Genomic DNA, 16,362 nt, shown 5'->3' with positions numbered 1-16,362 from the left:
GCTGCCCGCCTGCCCCCCCAAAATCCCTTTTTTGTTTTTGTTTTTGTTTTTCCTGCTTTCCCTGTGTGTTTTTTGCCAAGGTGAAAATACCCAAAATATCCCAGTGGGGATGAGCAACCGCAGCTGAAACTGGTGGTGGTGTCCCCATCCCTGTGTCCCCAGGGGTCCCCATCCCTGTGTCCCCATCTCCATGTCCCCAGGGGTCCTCATCCCCATGTCCCCATCCCTGTGTCCCCCTCCCTGTGTCCCCAGGGGTCCTCATCCCTTTGTCCTCATCCCCGTGTCCCCCTCCCTGTATCCCCTGGGGTCCCCATGCCCGTGTCCCAAGCCTGTGTCCCCAGGGGTCCCCATCCCCGTGTCCCCATCCCCGGGGGCCACCACTCACAACTGGAAGCTCTCGTTGTACTTGGGGGCCCAGCTGTTGTTCTTGGACTTGGTGGCGAATTTCCTCTTCTTGTCGCTGAGGTGGGGCCCGATGATGTTGACCTCGATGAAGGGACGGAAGATGCCCGACGTCTGCCACTTCAGGTCGTTGGCGGCCACCACTGCGTGCAGGAGGCGCGGGGGGCTCACGGGGTGTCACCACCCCCCCGGGACCCCCACCACCCCCCAGTCCCCTGCCCCCCAGGCCACCAGCACCCACCTTTAACGGTGACTTTGTGTTCTCCGGTGCCGGGGTGCGTGAAGAGCTCCACGTGGATGGACACCTCCCCGACGGGGTCGTCCACGCCGGAGCCTGCGTGGCCGAGGGGGGGGCAGCATGAGTGCCAGCCCCCCCCCGTGTCCCCGGTGTCCCCTGCCTGCCACCCACCCCGCTGGAGGAGGCAGGTCACCGCCACCGGGTGGGGACAGCGGGGTTGGTCCCCACGTGGGGACGGCTGGGTCACTGCTGTCCCCCCCCCAGTCTGTGGGTCCTGGGCCCCAGCCCCTTGCCCTGATGGGGCAGAGGTGGGACGGGGCGGGGGTGCCTGTGGGCTGGGGGGGGGTCAGTGCTCCAGGGGACCTGTCCCAGCCCCTGTGCCACCACCAGGGCCACCAGTGGCCCCACGTTGCCCCTCCATCTCGGGGACCACATCCAGTCCCGGGGATCTGGTGACCTGCAACCCCCCCACCCCACCCCCTGAGCCGTGCATGCACCCATGGGTGAAGGAGTGGGGGGTGCAAGGCGAAGGGGGGGGGCCAGGCTCGGTGGGGCAAGGCAGGCTCAGGGCATCCGACCGAGCCGGTGGGAAGGAAATCAGAGCGAGAAGGACACATCCCCGGGTGTCACAGCACGGCGTGGGGGGGGCACAGCGCTGCGGCCATGCCACGCTCCAGCCTCCATCCTCTGCCCCCCCCCAGCCCCCCGTCCCCGCGGGCACCCCTGCCTGGGCAGTGCCGCATGCTGAGCCGGAATGGAGGCGATGGAGGGCGAGGGGGGGGGGGGCTGGGTGCAGGAGGCCAAGCAGGGGGGGTGCAGACCCGGCCCCCCCACCCCGGCGGTGTGCGATGGAGGCCAAGCGGGGCCCGGGAGGGGCTGTGCTCATTCCTCGAGGGGGGGGGCTCGCCGGAGCAAGGCTAGTAATGGTCCTTCTGGCAGCGGGGTGGGGGGGCACGGGGGTGGCCACGGGTGGTGGCAGGTGCCCCCCCCAGCAGCAGCTCTGGGGACACCGTGGGGGCGCTCCGAGCTCACGAGTGAAGGTGAGCACCGGCACCCCCGGCTGCGGTGACAGGGAGGGGGCTGAGCGCCCCCAAATTCCTCCCGATTCAGCCCAAAGCGGCTGCGCTCGGTTGGGGCGGGGGTGGGGGCACAGATCTTGGCATGGGGGGGGTGGGGGGGGACGGTTACTAGCCCAGGCCGGCGGCTGCAGGCAGGGTGCTGGGGCGGGCGAGCGGTGCACCTACCCTTCTCAGGATAAATCTCTTCACTAAGGGTAAACCTAACACCTTTTCCACCATGAACTGGTGGGAAGGAGAGAGAGAGACGGAGACACGGCACGGAGCGGACGGAGAGAGGAGAAGGAGACAACGTGCGTGGGGGGGGGACAGCAAAAGGAAAAGGAAAAGGGGGGGGAACAGAAAGAGAGAGAAAGAGAGATCAGATCGGGCAGACAGACGCACGGCCGACAGCCGGACGACACTGCAGTGACACGGAGGCGCCGGGCACCACCCCGGCACCCGGGGGTGCTGCGGGCACCCGTGGGACCCCGCCGGCCCCCGGACGGCTGGCACAGGAGGCACAGACAGACGGACGGACGGACGTCCCTCGGGACACGCACAGACAGCACACGCACGCCCCGGGGGCGCAGACAAGCCTGGCACCGGGGCCACGCTGCTCTTCCTTGGGGGGGGATGAGGTTGCCCCGGGCACCCCACGGCCCCTCTTTATCCACAGAACTCATCCAACCCACCCCAGCCTCACGCCCGCAGCCTCCGGGACCCCAGCACCACCAGGACGGGGGCAGGATACGGCCCTGGGAGGGGTGGGAGGGGAGAAGCAGGCCGGGGGGGTGGGGGGGGGCCCTACCTTGTGAAGCCTGGGTCTGCACGAAGGTTTTGATCAGGAGGTCGGTGGCTTGGGTGTAGAGGGACAGGGCGTAGCGCAGCGACTGCAGGTCGGGGCTCTTCTCCAGGAAGGTTTTCTTCAGCCCCACGCCGCCGGCGTGGAAGTATTGCTGCAGGGACGGCCGGCCATGGGGTGGGGGCTCTGCTTGCTGCCCCCCCTCCCCACATTCCCCCATGGGCACCCCCCCATCTCCCCGTTGCGCCCCAGGGTGCCCTCACCTTGATGGTGTCCAGGGCCAGCTCCACCACGGCGCACTGCTTCGGGGTCAGGCTCTTGGCTTCCTCCCGCACCATGTGGTCCTGCCGGGGACAAATCCTGCCCTCAGAGCGGGGCCAGCGGGACCCTGCAAGGAGGACGGTGCCGCTCGCCCCGGCACCGAGAGGATCTGGGCCCCCCCCCACACCCTCACCTTCAGCTTGGAGAGCTGCCCCAGCTCCTTGGCTGCGTTGAAGATCATCTGCGTGCCCTGCGGAGAGCAGAGAGAAGGGAACGGCGCCGGTGAGCGGCCAGGGTGCAAGGCTGGGTGCGCTGCTGCCTGGGGGCTCCTCGGCACCCCCAAGCTCTGGGGGGGCTCCTCCGAGCCCTCTGGGCTTCCCCAAGAGCCCAGAACACAGGGCACAGTGATGACGAGGCTCGGGGACACCAGGGCAGGGTGTCACCCTGGAGCCAGGCACCGCATGCCCTGGGGTCCCAGCCTGCTCCCCAAGCACCCGTGTCCGTGTCCACGAGCACCGGGCACTGCTGGCACCGCAGGGACGAGAGTGCAGCGGGGTGGGGGGACGGAGAGAGCGCAGGGGGACAGCGGTGGCACCTGGCACCATCCCCCTGTGCCCCATGGTGCTGGTGTCGAGGCCGCATGGCACCCCTGGTCCCCCCAGTCAGGGGACACCACGGCTCGGTGTCACCGGCCCCCACGGTGCCGGTCCCCAGCTGCCCCGCACCGTGCCGCCCCCATGGACGGGGACACGACGCCGTCCCACGGGCAGCACCGGCACGGCCCCAGGGGGTGCAGCCCCACGGCATGGGGTGTAGGGGTGTCACCCACCCCCGGGTCTGCACCCGCTCATCAGGCTGAGCCCCAGCTCCCCGTCCCAGGCCCTCCAGTGTGCAACTGGGCAAACTGGGACAGAGCCAGCGAGGCCCGGCTCCTCCCAGCACCAGCAGCTCCAGTCCTTCCCAGCAGTGAGACCCCCATGAACCGCTGCCTTACGCAAGGGTTTGGCCCCCCCACACCTTCATTTCGTAACATCCCCCCCCCCGACCCCAAATTAACGTTTTGTGGCCCCAACTCCTGCCCCGTTAACCCTTCCCTTGCTGGCCCCGTTCCCCGGCCGGTGAGCAGCCCAGGGATGCAGCTGTCAAACGGAGCCCGACGGGACACGGCACAGAGCCGGGACCCCCACGGGACACGGCACAGAGCCGGGACCCCCCCACCCCACAGCGCACGGGACAAGGCCGGGGAGCAGAGGAGCCGTGTCCTTCCTGCAGTGTGACTGGGCAGCTTCACCCTGCTCTGAGGAGAACAGCGAGGGACAGTTACAGTGCCGGGTCTCGTCCCTACTGGGGGGGGGTCCTCGCTCCCTGCAGCCCCCCAACGGCTGGGGAATTGCGGCCAGTGGAGGAACACAGCGGGGCAGGACCTGGGGGTCCCCTGAGTCACAGCATGGGGACAGTGGGGCCGGGCACCACAGCATCGCCCCGCGGGGTGCTGGTGTCGCTCTTTGGGGCACCCGGGGTTGGGGAGCGGGGGGGCGGCTGTTGGGGGCCGTGCTGGCCCCCAGCCTGGCAGTGGGGAGCACCTGGGTGGAGGGAGCGCCCGCCTGCCTGCCCTGCCTGCCCTGCCTGCTTTTGGGAGGGTCATGGGGCTCGGTGAGCATTGCTGGTCCCCCAGGCATGGGGTTGGGGGGGGGCAGAGATCCAGGGGATCCCAGCAGCCCCCTGACCCCCCCAGCATGGCCCAGAGCCCCGTTCCCAAGGCCAGCAGCACTGGGACGGGCTCGTGCCCAGCTTCCCTCGTGCTCACACACCCCGTACCCCAGCAGGATGCTGAGCCCCCCCGGGTCCATCTCCATGGGGCAGCGTCCCCCATGCCTGCCTGGGATGGGAAACACCCCCCACACACACACAGAGGCTGGGGGGGGACACACGGCACAACCCCACCCTGTAACACAGACACGGGTCACGGCCCCATCCCGCACACGTCCTGGACAACACGGCACAGCGCGACACCACAGCACGCCACAGCCAGACAGCACGACAGAGGAAGCACGGACAGGCCCCGGGGGGGGTGGGGGGGCCGGGTGTGGGGCCACCAGGGTGGCCCCCCGGGGCGAGGACACACACGGAGCCCACGGGCTATTTACCTTCTCTGTCCCCTTGCCATGTTTTCTCAAAAGCGTGCCCTGTAGAAGCAATGTCAGAGGTTGAGCGGTGGCGGGGGGGCAGCGTGGGATGGGGCGGGGGTGGGACGTGAGGAGTGGGAGCCGCAGGCTGGAGGCGAGGGCATCGCTGAGCTTCTAAGGGGTGGGGGGCACTGGTCCCTCTGGGATATTGGATGTTGTGCTGGTGGGAGACTGGTTGCCACCCTGGGGTGCTGGGCTGGGGGTAACTGGTTCCTACTGGGACGCTGGGCCAGTGGAGGACTGGGTCCTGCTGGGACGCAGGGTCCCTGGGGGACTGGTCCGTGCTGGGATGCAGATGCTGGGCTCAGAGGGAAGTGGACCCTGTGGGATATTGGGCTCAGGGGGAATTGGTCCCCATGGGACGCCGGGGTCAGGGAACTGGTCCCCATGGGATATTGGGCTCAGAGGGAACTGGTCCCCATTGGGGTCAGAGGGAACTGGTCCCCATGGGCTGCGGGGCAGCAGGAGCTGTGTGTGGGCAGCCCCCGGTGCCCTGCCGTTCCCTCCAGCACCGGTGGGTGCTCACAGCACGGGGGGGGCACACTCAGGGTGGGTGGGCACAGGCAGAGCTCTGGTCCCAGCGCTGGCCCCGTGCCCAGGCCCCGCAGAGATGGGGCCAACAGCGGGGTCACACGGTGGGGGTCAGGAGCAGCCTCCTGGGGGGGCTGGAGCACGTCTGAATGAGGAGGGGGCAGCAGAGGGGGTGAGAGAGCCTGCGGGGGGGTGGGGGAGCAGGGGGATGAGGGGTGAGGCAGGGGGGGGAGCAGCACGGTTGGGCCAAGCAGGGCTACCAGGAGGGTTCCCTACCCTGGAGGGAAACTGAGGCACGGGGTGATGGGGGGACAGGGGGACCTCGTGCCCCACAGAGCTGGCACCACACAGACCCCCCCACAGGGATGTGGGGTCGGGGGGGGAGGTAGGGGGCAGGCCCCAGTTCTCTCCAAATGCTGCTGTTGGAAATTAAAGGCCCGGGGGGAACAGGGACGGGTGTTTGTCCCTGCAGGTCAGCACCCGGTCGCACCCACGCTGCTGCTGCGCCTCCCGTGCTCGAGGAGGGCTCAGGCCGGGGGGGATTTGGCCCTTCCCTTGCCCTGGACAGCCCTAGACCCAGCAGACGAGGAAGGACTGAAGCCGCCTGGTCTGAGAACCAGCAGCAGCACCAAGAGAGGGAGCCACGAGTCCGGGCTCCGGTGCCCTGCCCGGGGAAAAGCCTCGCGCCCGCTGCCAGCCGCCCGGCCGGGACCTCGTGTCCCAGCACGATGCTCCCCGCAGCCCTCACCACGGCCACAGCCCGGCCACGGGGAAACTGAGGCACGAGGGGTGAGGAAGAGCTGCCATCTGCCCGGCACACACCGCTCCCCCTGCTCTGGCTCCAGTGGCCCCCGGCCCCCCCGGCACGAAGCAAGAAGTCGGGCTCAGCCCGGCCTCGGCTGCCCCGAACGCGTGGCACTGCCCCAGCTGCCCAGCACCGTCCCCTCCCCAGCTCTGAGCCTTGCACCCCCAAATCCAGGCACCCCAAAAGTGTCCAGGTTCTGTCCCCCCCCACTAAAAACCCAGCTGGGGCCGGTGCCAAGCAGGCAGCGAGAGGACGGGGACCGGCGGGGGGCACAGGGGGCCGGAGGAGGGCGCGGGCAGGGCGCGGGCAGCCACACGAGACAGGAACCGGCGAGGCCAGGACCGACACACAGCGGACAGACAGACAGACAGACAGGGAGCTGCCGTACTTACAATCATCTGCCATTGAGGGGCGAGCGGAGCAATTGGAGAGAACAACCGTGGCGTGAGTGTTGGCCCCCTCCTCCGTGTCCCCCACCCCAGGTGCCAGCCCCAGCCGCCCCCTCCCCGGGGCGAGGGTCCGGGGCCGTCCCCCACCAGCCGTGCCGCGGTGTCGATACCCTGCTGTCAGCACCATGGCCCCGTCCCAACCCGCCCCGTCCTTCCCTGCAGCAGCGGGGGGGCTCTTTCAAGGGGACCCGGTTCTGACACGCAGCCCTGCGCCCCCCGGGTGGGCAGAGCCCTGCTATAGGGACCAGCCTCACAGCTCCGAGGGCTGCCTCCCCTTGCAAAAAATCACCCAGGGGGGGCTTTCAGCCACCTGCACGTCCCTGCCACCTCCCCTTGGCACAGGGCATACTGCCACTGCGGCGTGGCGGAGCCATGTGTGGCTTGGAGGGACAGGGACCGGGATGGGGACCGAGAGCCAGTGGCACCGACACAGCGCAAGAAGCCCCAGAGCCCTGCAGAGCTGACAGCCGCTGGTGGCTCCAGGGCAGAGCCGGACCCCAGCCCTGTGACAGTGACAAAAGCCACCGAGAATGACAGGCTCAGCTCCAAGCCCTTGGTGGCACCCAAGGGGGGACTTTCCCTGTCCCTGCCCGAGAGCCTGGGGGTGCCTCGCTGCGTGGGGGAGGACGGGCGCACAGCACGGTGACACGGAGCCTTGAAGCCTGCAGGAAACCTCCCCCCACAGAGGGACATTCCTGGGCTTCTCTGCCCCAGCCCCGTGTTCCCCCCGGGCCTGTACACCCCCAGCCCTTTGGCAAGGCTCCCCCCGCACCCCCAAATCTCCACAGTCCCCTCCTGACACAGGGCACGGGGCGCTGCCCCAGCGTGGCGGGGAGGAGAGGATGGGTCCCCCCTCCTGGTGCCACGATGGCACCAGGTGACAGTCTGTTGGTGAGCAGGCGCTGGCTTCACTGGGCACTCAGGTCAAGGATGACCTTTCCCTCCTCCATCCTGTCCCCAGCCACGAGCTGGGGACACGTTTGGGGGTGCCACCAAAGCCTGCACCCCTCAAGAAGCCAGCGAGGGGCCCTGGCACCGACGTCCCCCGTGGCTGCAGCTCCAGGGTCCCTGTCCCTGGTCCCCGTCCCTGTCACTCACCGTCTGGTCGGTGAGCGGGGGCAGGACGATGGTCTTCTCCATCGTGTTCATCACCAGCTTCCAGAGCTCCTTCAGCACCCGCTTCAGCACCGTCTTCTCGCAGATCTTGGCGAAGAGCGTCAGGCTGCAGAGAGGGGACGGGGCTGAAGGTTCCGGCACGGCCACCGCAGCCCTGCTGGTCCCCCCTGCTCCTGGGGTGGTTTGGGGACATCGCGGGGGGTGTCCCTGCGCACCCGTCCCCACTCACTTGCTGTCCAGGAGGTCCATGATGGGCTGCAGGACGTTGTCGGCATCCTGCGCGACGCTGCTGCAGGTGCTGGCAGGGACGTTGCCGGTGCCCTTCACCTGGCCCAGGATGTCACCCATCTGCTTGACGCACTCCTCGATGTGCGGCTGGAAGCTGGGGACCGCAGTGCCCAGGAGGCTCAGCGTCCCCCCCGGTGACACCACAGGGGGGCCCAGGCCCCCAGCCCGGCCACGACCATGGCTCCCGGACCCCAGCCCCTGGCCCACCACCCGTGCCCCTCACCTGGTGGCGAAGACTCGGCTCAGCTCATCCAGTACGTTGTTGAGTTTCACCTGCAGCTCCTTGAGGATGTCGCTGGCTTCGGTGTCCAGCTGGAGGGAGAACAGGTTGGAGAAGGCAGCAGGGCCCCCGGGGGGCTGCCTCCGCACCCCAAACCCTGCCCGTCCGTGTCTGGTGTGGTGGGAGAGCAGGGTGGGACGGGGTGGGGTGACCCGTGCAGAAGCGAGGAGCTGGGACTGCTCCAGCGCTGTGGAGCCAGGGAAAAAGAACAGATCCGGCCCCTCCCTGTGGTGTCCCCCCCACCCCCAAAGACCCCTGATACGCACCTCCTTCCCCCCCATGGCTTCAAACATCTTCTCGAGCTGGACGCGGAGCTGCTGGATGTTGTTCATCAGGATGCAGGGCTGGAGGGGCAGGATGGGGGGGTCAGCACCAGCACACGTGGCTGCAACAGCCCCCCGTGAGCTCCCCACCCTGCATGGGGGGCATCAGAGCCCCACGGCACCGAGCCCTGCAGTATTTTGGGGGCCACCATCGGGCACCAAGACTGAGGGCAGGCTGGTCACAGGGACCAGCTCTTGAGCTAGGTGACAGCCAGGGCCACCGCGCGGGGACAGCGGCGAGCAGCAGGAGATACGTCACCACTTTCTCCTTCTCCTTGGAGCAGTAGGAGGCGAAATCCTTGGAGATGATCTCGGCGTACTGCAGCAGCACGTTGCTGATGGTCTGCAGCCGGACAAGAGACGGGGACCGGCCCGGTGAGCAGCAAACAGAAGGAGGAAGGAGGAGAGAAGAAGACCATGAGTCCCACAGCACCAAAGCAACCTCCCAGGCTGGGATCCACAGCGGGACCCCCGGCCCCGTGGATGTGCCAGGAACGTGGGTGCAGCCAGACTGAGCGCACCCGGTCTCTGCGGGCAGCTCCGTGCCGGTGCAGGAGGGAAGGCACCGGCTGCCGAGCCTGCCTGCAGCTCCCTCCCACTCTGCAGCGAGCCGGTGGCATTTAATTAATTGAGATTAATTAACTAATCAACGCATTCATTAGATAACGGCCCACGCTAGCAAAGCGGGGGGACACATGGGGTCTGGTGGTGGCACGTCCCCTTGAGCAGCGCGCACTTTGTGCTCCGTGGCTGGGTGGGAGGTGGCAGAGAGGGCACTGGGTTGGCGCAGGGGGGCTGGGGTCCAGGGGGTGCTGGGACCCCCCATGAGCTGCCCACCTTGGCAAACCTCCGCATGTAGTGCCCGACGATCTGCGGGTCGGGGCACTCGAGCTTCTTGATGATCTCGAAGCTCTGGTTGAGCTGGGAGAAGACATCCACCACGGAGCAGGAGAAGAGCGCGTGCTCCGACGTCTGCTGGAACTGGGGGGCGAGAGGAAGGGTGAGCGGGTGGAGGGGACGAGGGATTTCGTCCCCAGTGGGGACACGCCGGGCATTGCGCCACTGCAGCAGCCTGGGATGCTCCCGTGCCCATCGGCTGCCCCGGCCTTACCCCGTCCTTCTTGTCCCTCTCCAGCGCTCCGTGCAGGAAATCCCGCGACACCTCCTCGTTCTCATCCAGCCACTGGATAACGAAGGGCTCAAACCAGCTGGAAGAGAGGCACGTCCCCGGTGAGACCAGGCAGCGTGGAGCCGCGAGCCCCCTGCCCGGCCCCCCACCCCCCAGAGCTGCACTCACGCGGGGTACTCGGGCACACGGCTCTTGAAGGAGGGCAGCTCGGTGACGTACTCGTTGTACAGCCACTTCACCTTGAAGTGCAGGTTCATGTAGTCCGCGCTCTTGCACAGGCGGTGCTTGTCGTGCTCTGCACGGGGAAGGCGAGAGCGTGGGGCGGTCGCTTCCAGCCCCAAACCCTGGCGGGGGAATTTGGGCAGCTCCAGGGATGCCAGGGGGATGGCGAGAAGATGGGAGTGCCTCTTGGGAGGGATTTAAGCTAGGCGTGGTTTTGATGAGGGGTGAAATGGGTTTGCCTATTTCTCCAGGGGAATATTTGAGACGGCTCCTGCCCAGCTCCTCTGCCCAGCACGGGGGCACTCACCCTCCATCGCGTACTTCATGTCCTGCGCAAAGAGGTTCCACATCACCTCGGCGCTGATCTTCCCCACGTTCAGCTCCTGGGGGAACCTGGGGCAGGGGGGCAGCGTGGGCACAAGGTGCTCAGAGCGTGAGAAGGGGCCCCCGTGACTGCAGACCCAGCCCCCGGCCTCCTCCCCGCTGCCTCAGTTTCTCCAGCTGTGCAAGGGATGCTGCGCCCCACGTCCAGAGGGCAAACCCAGCTTTGCTGGCACGTTGTGAGCATCCCCCCAAGCGTCCCTTTCTTGGCGATAAATTAATTGGCGACTCACTGGTTCAGGCAGGGCGTGTAGGAGTTCTTGTCCTCTTCGATAATGGACACGATAAGGGTGATGAGCTTGGACCAGAAATCCAGGTTTTTGATGCTGGGCCCCTGCTCCTCGGGGGGCACCTCGCCCTTCTTGCTCTGGAGCAACGGGGACACAGCAGAGGCTCCAGTCACCCGTCTGCCCCACGGGGCTCATGGGGAGCATCACGGGGGGGAGAAGGGAAGGATGAGTGCAGGGGGGTGATGGAGAAGGGCAGGGGATGGATGGAGGGGAGCACCGGGGTCCCTGCAGCGCCCGGTGGCCCAGGCCCACGCACCGGGTCCGTCTGGTACTCGCGGCTGTAGAGCTCGTGGCAGTTGTTGAAGATGTACTCGTAGGTGGAGTTGAGGCAGGCTTTCACGCAGTCCTTCACCACCTGGCTGGCTCGGGGAGGGCTCTGCAGCTCCTGGACCTGCGTGGGGAGGCAGCGGGGCTGCGGGCAGAGCCGGCAGCCGGGGAGCCCGGGCTCCAAAGCTGCAACTCCCGAGGGGGCAAATACCTTCATCCGGAAAAAGGTGATGCTGGTCAGCAAATCCACCGTGGACTTGAGGTCCTGCAGCCGCTCGGGACTGCTGGCAGGGAAGTTATTCTGGGGGAGAAAAAAGAAGAGTTGGTGGCAAAAGAAGAGCTGCTGGCAGGACTCCGTCTGGGGGGAGGTGAAAGCAGACCTTATTAAACATGAAAATGTCTAAAACTGAGGCTCGGCGGTGCCTTACCCGGTACATGGAGAGGTCGATGCGCAGCGAGTTGTGCAGCTGGTCGAGGAGTTTGACGAAACGCTCTTTCTGCGGAGAAAGCCCCGGGGCCGGGTGAACGGGGGGAGGAAGCGGGGGCCGCCCCCCTCCCCGCTGCGCCTGCCTCTGCGCCCCAGCCCGCTCGGCCCTGTCCTGCCGCCCTGCCTCCCCTCCTGCCTCCATCCCTGCCTTCCTTCCCTCCTGCCACCACCACCACGCTGTGCCTGGGCGCTGGGGTGCCCACGGAGCAGCCCGTGCTCTCCGGTGACTGGGACTTCGTGGCAGCACTCGGTGGCTCTGGGGCACGTGTGGCCCCTGCAGAGTGGGGACCCCTCGGTGCAGGACCGAGAGGCAGGAGAATGCATCCCCTCAGCTCCTGCAGTGCTGGAGGGGGATGGGGGGACCCCTGCCCTGCCCACTCGGGTGCCTCCAAGCCTGGGCTTGAGGCAGGAGCATGGAGGGGGCTGCAGCATCGCACCTCCAGGTGCGCAGTGCCGGGAACGAAGCCTTCGGAGAGCTCAGGAAAAAAGGGCACGGGGAGAGCAGCTGTGCTGGGGCTGCGTTTTCCCAGCTTTGGGTCTGAGCTGCTTCAGGACAAAGCAAGGCTGCTGGAGATGGAGTGTTGTTGGACAAAGCAGGAGGTGGGTGCTCTGAGGGCTCCTTGCTTCCTTGCCCAGGCTACTCGGAGGGGAAATGCCGTGGGCTGACGGTCTTTGGGGATGAGAGGCTTTAACTCAGCTCCCAGCCACTGCGCATGGGGTGAAGGGATGTGAACCTCACATCGGGTTGCAAATCAGGCACATGAGATGGAAGCAAAGCAACTGGGAGGCACTTTGCTGTGCCCCTGTGCTGGGGTTGGGTGGGGAGGGGTTGGACACCCCCACGTCAGCTGTGATGGAGCCGGGGCTATCCCAGGACCTGGCATCCCCCTGCCTCCAAGTGGGGCCGGGGACGAGTCCCACGTCCACCTGGCCACGGCTCGGCCGAGCCTGCAGCCTGCGCTGGCGCCCGCAAACCTTCGGAGTGCCAGAGACAGCAACGGCCCCCGGCACCGAGCGGCTGCAGCGCGCTTAAAACCGGACACGCTGGCACTCGGGGATAAAGCGACACGGCCGGGCACTTTAGGACCCAGCCTTAGGCTCTCTAAAAAAAGAGAAAGAAACAAGTTTTTAAAACCCTCCACGTCAGAGAAAAGGTTTGTCGTGTGGTCTCCTCCTTCCGCACGGCCCTGCGGCACGGCTCGCTCGGCTCTCGCTATCCCGTCCCTCGCTACCCAGCGCTTCGCCCTAACCGGGGCTGGGCTCCGACCCCGCAGCGCCCGCGTGCACCCAGGGGAGACGCGGGGGCAGCCGGGGTGAGAGCGCAGCCCCCTCCTCACCCGCGTCCCCACGGGCGCACCCAGTCCCGGCGCAAACTCAGCCCTGATCAGCGAGGCACCCATGGGTGCTGGCACAGCTGGGTGAGTTTGCAGCGGTCAGGGCTCGCACCCGACACGTGCAGGGCTGTGCAAAGCTCCCGGCCAGCTTTGGCACCGAGGGTGCACGGCGTGTTGCCATCCCAGCTGGTCCTGACTTCAAGACAGCCTTCACCATAATAATTTTGGGAGCGAATTTAGACCTTCTCCTAGGAAGGTTGTGGCTCATTTCCTTCCCCAAAAATGGGAGAGGGATGAATCTGGGAGCAAGCGGGGGCCAATATCCCACTGCCCAGCTGCCGTTGGGTGGGGAGCTGCCTTGCATGGCCCTTTTCGCCCCCTTTTTGCCCCCCAACCCCCATCCCCAGAGAAAAGAGAAGAAGAAGGAAGGAGTGTTTACGCACCATCGGACTTACCCCGAAATTGGAAGCGGCAAAGCGGTCGGAGGCCGAGACGTTGGTGGAGGCGGTGGTGTGGGCGTAGTAGGCGTTGATGTTGGCGAGCAGGGTGCTCATCACCGCCGGCACCCCCGGGCACATGTACTTGGAGGAGAGGCAGGCAAAATGCCTGGCGGGGAGAGGAGTGAGGTGAGGGCGCTGGGTGCCGCGGGGCTCGGGGTGCTCATGGAGAAGGAGGTGGCAAGCAGATGCAAGCAGGGTGGGTGCGTGTCCCCATGGTGAGGGTGGGAGCACAAACAGCAGCATGTGGGGAGGACAAGGGCCAGGCGTGACGCCGGGGGCAAGGAACTCACGTCATGGCCTGGTAGATGGACTCCACCCCATAGCGCATGGCAAACTCATCCACGATCTCCTGCGCCGTCTCGTCAAAGTACACCTTCCAGGCGTCATCCCCCTTGGCATCGGGGATCTTCACCACGCCATTGTTTTGCAAATCCGTCACGAAGTGGAAAAGGTTCTGGGGGCACACACACGAGTCCCATCAGGTCCCTGGGCCCGGCAGTGGCACGGCGGGGACCGGCGCGCTGCGGTGCGGAGATGTGGTCTGTGCGTGGCTCACCTCGTGCAGGCACGTGTACTGCACGTGGTAGGGAGCCACCTTCTCCTCGCCCTTGATCTCCACGCTGATGTGCAGCCGGATGGCTCCCGACACGGCCGACTTGTCCGTCCGCTTGTCTGGAGGGCACAGAGAGTGGGGTGAGGAGTGAGCCCCCTGGAGCCACTCTGTTCACCCCCATCCTGTAGCGGCTCCACTGCGGAGGGTCCGAAGTACAAAGCAACCGAGGCATCACGGAGAGGGATTCAAATGGATCCTCAGGTACTACAGGGACGGGGCCCCTCTCCGTGCCTCAGTTTCCCTGAGCGACCCTACACAAACACTTGATCCCAATATCTCATGATGTTTTTAACAGCAGACCCCACACCAACAAGCCGAAAGCCCCCTTTGCGGCAGGGTGGGTGGCACACGGACGGCTGCTTACCCAGGTTGTACCAGACATCCATCTCCCCGCTCAGCGTCCGCACCTCGATGATCGTCTGGCCCAGGAAGTCATCAGACTCCCTCTTGAAGCGCTGCTTGACGCGGGACTTGATGTCGTCATCTTCGTCCCAGACGCGGACCTTGATGCGGTCAGAGGAGTTATGGCACTCGCTGGGGGAGAGAGGGGCGAGGTGAGCAGGGAAACCCAGCCTCCGGTTCCCCAAACCAGGGCTAGGGACAGCCCCGGCACCCAGCAGCACCCCCCGTCCTCAGCTGGGGCAGGTCCCTGCCACCCACCACCCAAACGGCCAGGGAGGGGCTGAAAGGGCCAGGGGCCAACTTACAAATGGAAATTCTCCTCCCAGACCGGGTTGAGATTGCCGTAGATAGTTTTAGTCCTTTTTTTTGTCTTTCCAACTTGGACGGTAACGTATGGGTCACTGGAGCCCGTCTTATCCTTTGCTTGCAGGCCCTGGGCACAAACGACTGCGGCACGGCACGGCACGGCACGGCACAGCACGTACAGCCATCCACGCCAGGCACACGTGTGGCATAGCGGAGAGAACAGAGAGCAAAGTCAGTGCTGTGGCCACACCAAGGTCCCCATGATGAGCACCCGGTGTCACCCCAGTGTTATCCCACAGAGCCCCGGGGACCAAAGCCACTCTGCAGGACACGCAGGGCTGGCGCACAAAGCGTGCTTGTGCATGGGGACAGCCACATCTGCAGGGACAAGAGGTGTGTGGAGGGACAGCGTGGCTCAGGGAGCACATCTCCACTCTCGCCTCAAATGCTGTGGCTCTTAGAGGGATCAGGCAGGGGGGGCAGGAGCTGTGCCCACAGGGTGACCCCTTGGAGGGCCACAGGGTCCCCGCAGTGTGGGTCACCAGGCGTGGCCGGTGCCCACCTGTGATGCTGATCTTGGCCGACCACTTGGAGGTGCCATCCAGGACGCTCTGCTTCACCGCCTTCATCTGCTGCGTGTGCGTGGTCTTGGTGACCCCAAACACCTCCTGGATCAGCTCGAAGATCTCCGGCTTGTTGCGCTCCCGGATCTTCATGCGGTCTTTGAGCACCATGATGATGTTCTGGGTTCGGTCCTCTGCTCCGTGCTTGGAGCTCTTCTCCGCTGCCCCTGGGAGAGGACAGCGACAGGTGGGATTGGGGGGGGACAGCCAGTGCCTGGGAAAGAGCCAAGACCTCCCCAAGCTCCCCATGATGAACAAATTCAAACCAGGAGGGGTTTACACCCTGCCCAGAGCAGCTCTGCCCTGCTCACCACCTCCCCACGCATGCAGCAGACCAGCTCCCAGATCGCTGCTCGCTCGCTCCGTGCCACCCCAAGGCGAGAAGGGCCGAGGCCACGGGCAGTGGCTCCTTACTCTGCAGGCAGTCGGCGTTGAGCAGGTCCTGGCACTTCTCGTGGCACTTCACGCCGCACTCGGCGCAGCGCATGCCCTGCCGGGCGATGCCCCAGAGCAGCCCCTCGCACTCGTAGCAGTAGGTGGGGGTGGTGGCCGTCCACACCTCGAAGTTGTGGGGCGTCGTGCAGGAGATGGGGTACACTAAGGCTTGCAGGGTCTTCTTGTAAACATGGTTTTTCTGGGCAAGGAAGGGAGAGAGAGGGGGGAGAAGCTCTCGCAGAGCCCCCAACCACGGCTGTCGGGCCACCCGCAGCATCACCGCTGGATGGGGACGAGCTCAGCACCACGTGGAGCAGGCACAGGACAAATGTCACTGTCCCCAAACGTGGCTGCACTGTCACTGCCGGAGGATGGCAGCGTGGACCCCGCGTCCCCGTCACTGTCAGCGCCCCGAGCCCCATCCCGCCCAGCACCTACCAGCTCCTCGTTGTTTAAGGTGCTTGAGGCCAGTGCGGACGTGATTCCGGCTTTCCTGGACTGGACCAAGGACTGTGGGAAAGAAACAGAGACCCCAGATCCAGCAAGGCCCCTCACCGTGGGTCCGAGACCCCCAGGACTGGGGTGGGGGCACTCACCATTGCCTGCGGGCAGCCAGGGCCAGCGAGGAGGGAAT

General features: G+C 66.1%; 1 protein-coding gene across 9 annotated transcripts in view; it reads right to left on the bottom strand.

Annotated features, from left to right (window-relative positions):
• The window catches only part of LOC116499020 (protein unc-13 homolog A), a 29,939-nt gene that overhangs the window by 1,787 nt on the left and 11,790 nt on the right, over positions 1-16,362 (bottom strand). Inside the window, exons 14-43 of one of the 9 annotated variants that reach the window (XM_032203581.1) lie at positions 16,325-16,330; positions 16,167-16,238; positions 15,708-15,927; positions 15,233-15,460; positions 14,670-14,811; positions 14,327-14,496; positions 13,906-14,021; positions 13,640-13,803; positions 13,293-13,455; positions 11,457-11,525; positions 11,240-11,329; positions 11,018-11,152; positions 10,705-10,838; positions 10,398-10,483; positions 10,037-10,163; positions 9,851-9,947; positions 9,577-9,720; positions 8,999-9,082; positions 8,683-8,760; positions 8,360-8,448; positions 8,078-8,230; positions 7,831-7,954; positions 6,676-6,681; positions 4,909-4,947; positions 2,955-3,011; positions 2,764-2,844; positions 2,507-2,654; positions 1,885-1,941; positions 644-736; positions 386-545 (exon numbers count right to left, since the gene is read on the bottom strand). In XM_032203581.1, the coding sequence (XP_032059472.1) occupies positions 386-545; positions 644-736; positions 1,885-1,941; positions 2,507-2,654; positions 2,764-2,844; positions 2,955-3,011; positions 4,909-4,947; positions 6,676-6,681; positions 7,831-7,954; positions 8,078-8,230; positions 8,360-8,448; positions 8,683-8,760; positions 8,999-9,082; positions 9,577-9,720; positions 9,851-9,947; positions 10,037-10,163; positions 10,398-10,483; positions 10,705-10,838; positions 11,018-11,152; positions 11,240-11,329; positions 11,457-11,525; positions 13,293-13,455; positions 13,640-13,803; positions 13,906-14,021; positions 14,327-14,496; positions 14,670-14,811; positions 15,233-15,460; positions 15,708-15,927; positions 16,167-16,238; positions 16,325-16,330 (3,332 nt within the window). The remainder of the gene's footprint in view (positions 1-385; positions 546-643; positions 737-1,884; positions 1,942-2,506; positions 2,655-2,763; positions 2,845-2,954; positions 3,012-4,908; positions 4,948-6,675; positions 6,682-7,830; positions 7,955-8,077; positions 8,231-8,359; positions 8,449-8,682; positions 8,761-8,998; positions 9,083-9,576; positions 9,721-9,850; positions 9,948-10,036; positions 10,164-10,397; positions 10,484-10,704; positions 10,839-11,017; positions 11,153-11,239; positions 11,330-11,456; positions 11,526-13,292; positions 13,456-13,639; positions 13,804-13,905; positions 14,022-14,326; positions 14,497-14,669; positions 14,812-15,232; positions 15,461-15,707; positions 15,928-16,166; positions 16,239-16,324; positions 16,331-16,362) is intronic. The other 8 variants (XM_032203582.1, XM_032203585.1, XM_032203583.1 and 5 more) reach the window with 8 other exon arrangements.

Source organism: Aythya fuligula, chromosome 26 (genome assembly GCF_009819795.1).
Source record: "Aythya fuligula isolate bAytFul2 chromosome 26, bAytFul2.pri, whole genome shotgun sequence".
In the NCBI taxonomy this organism is placed as follows: Eukaryota; Metazoa; Chordata; class Aves; order Anseriformes; family Anatidae; genus Aythya; species Aythya fuligula.
This window is presented reverse-complemented; position numbering and strand designations above follow the sequence as displayed.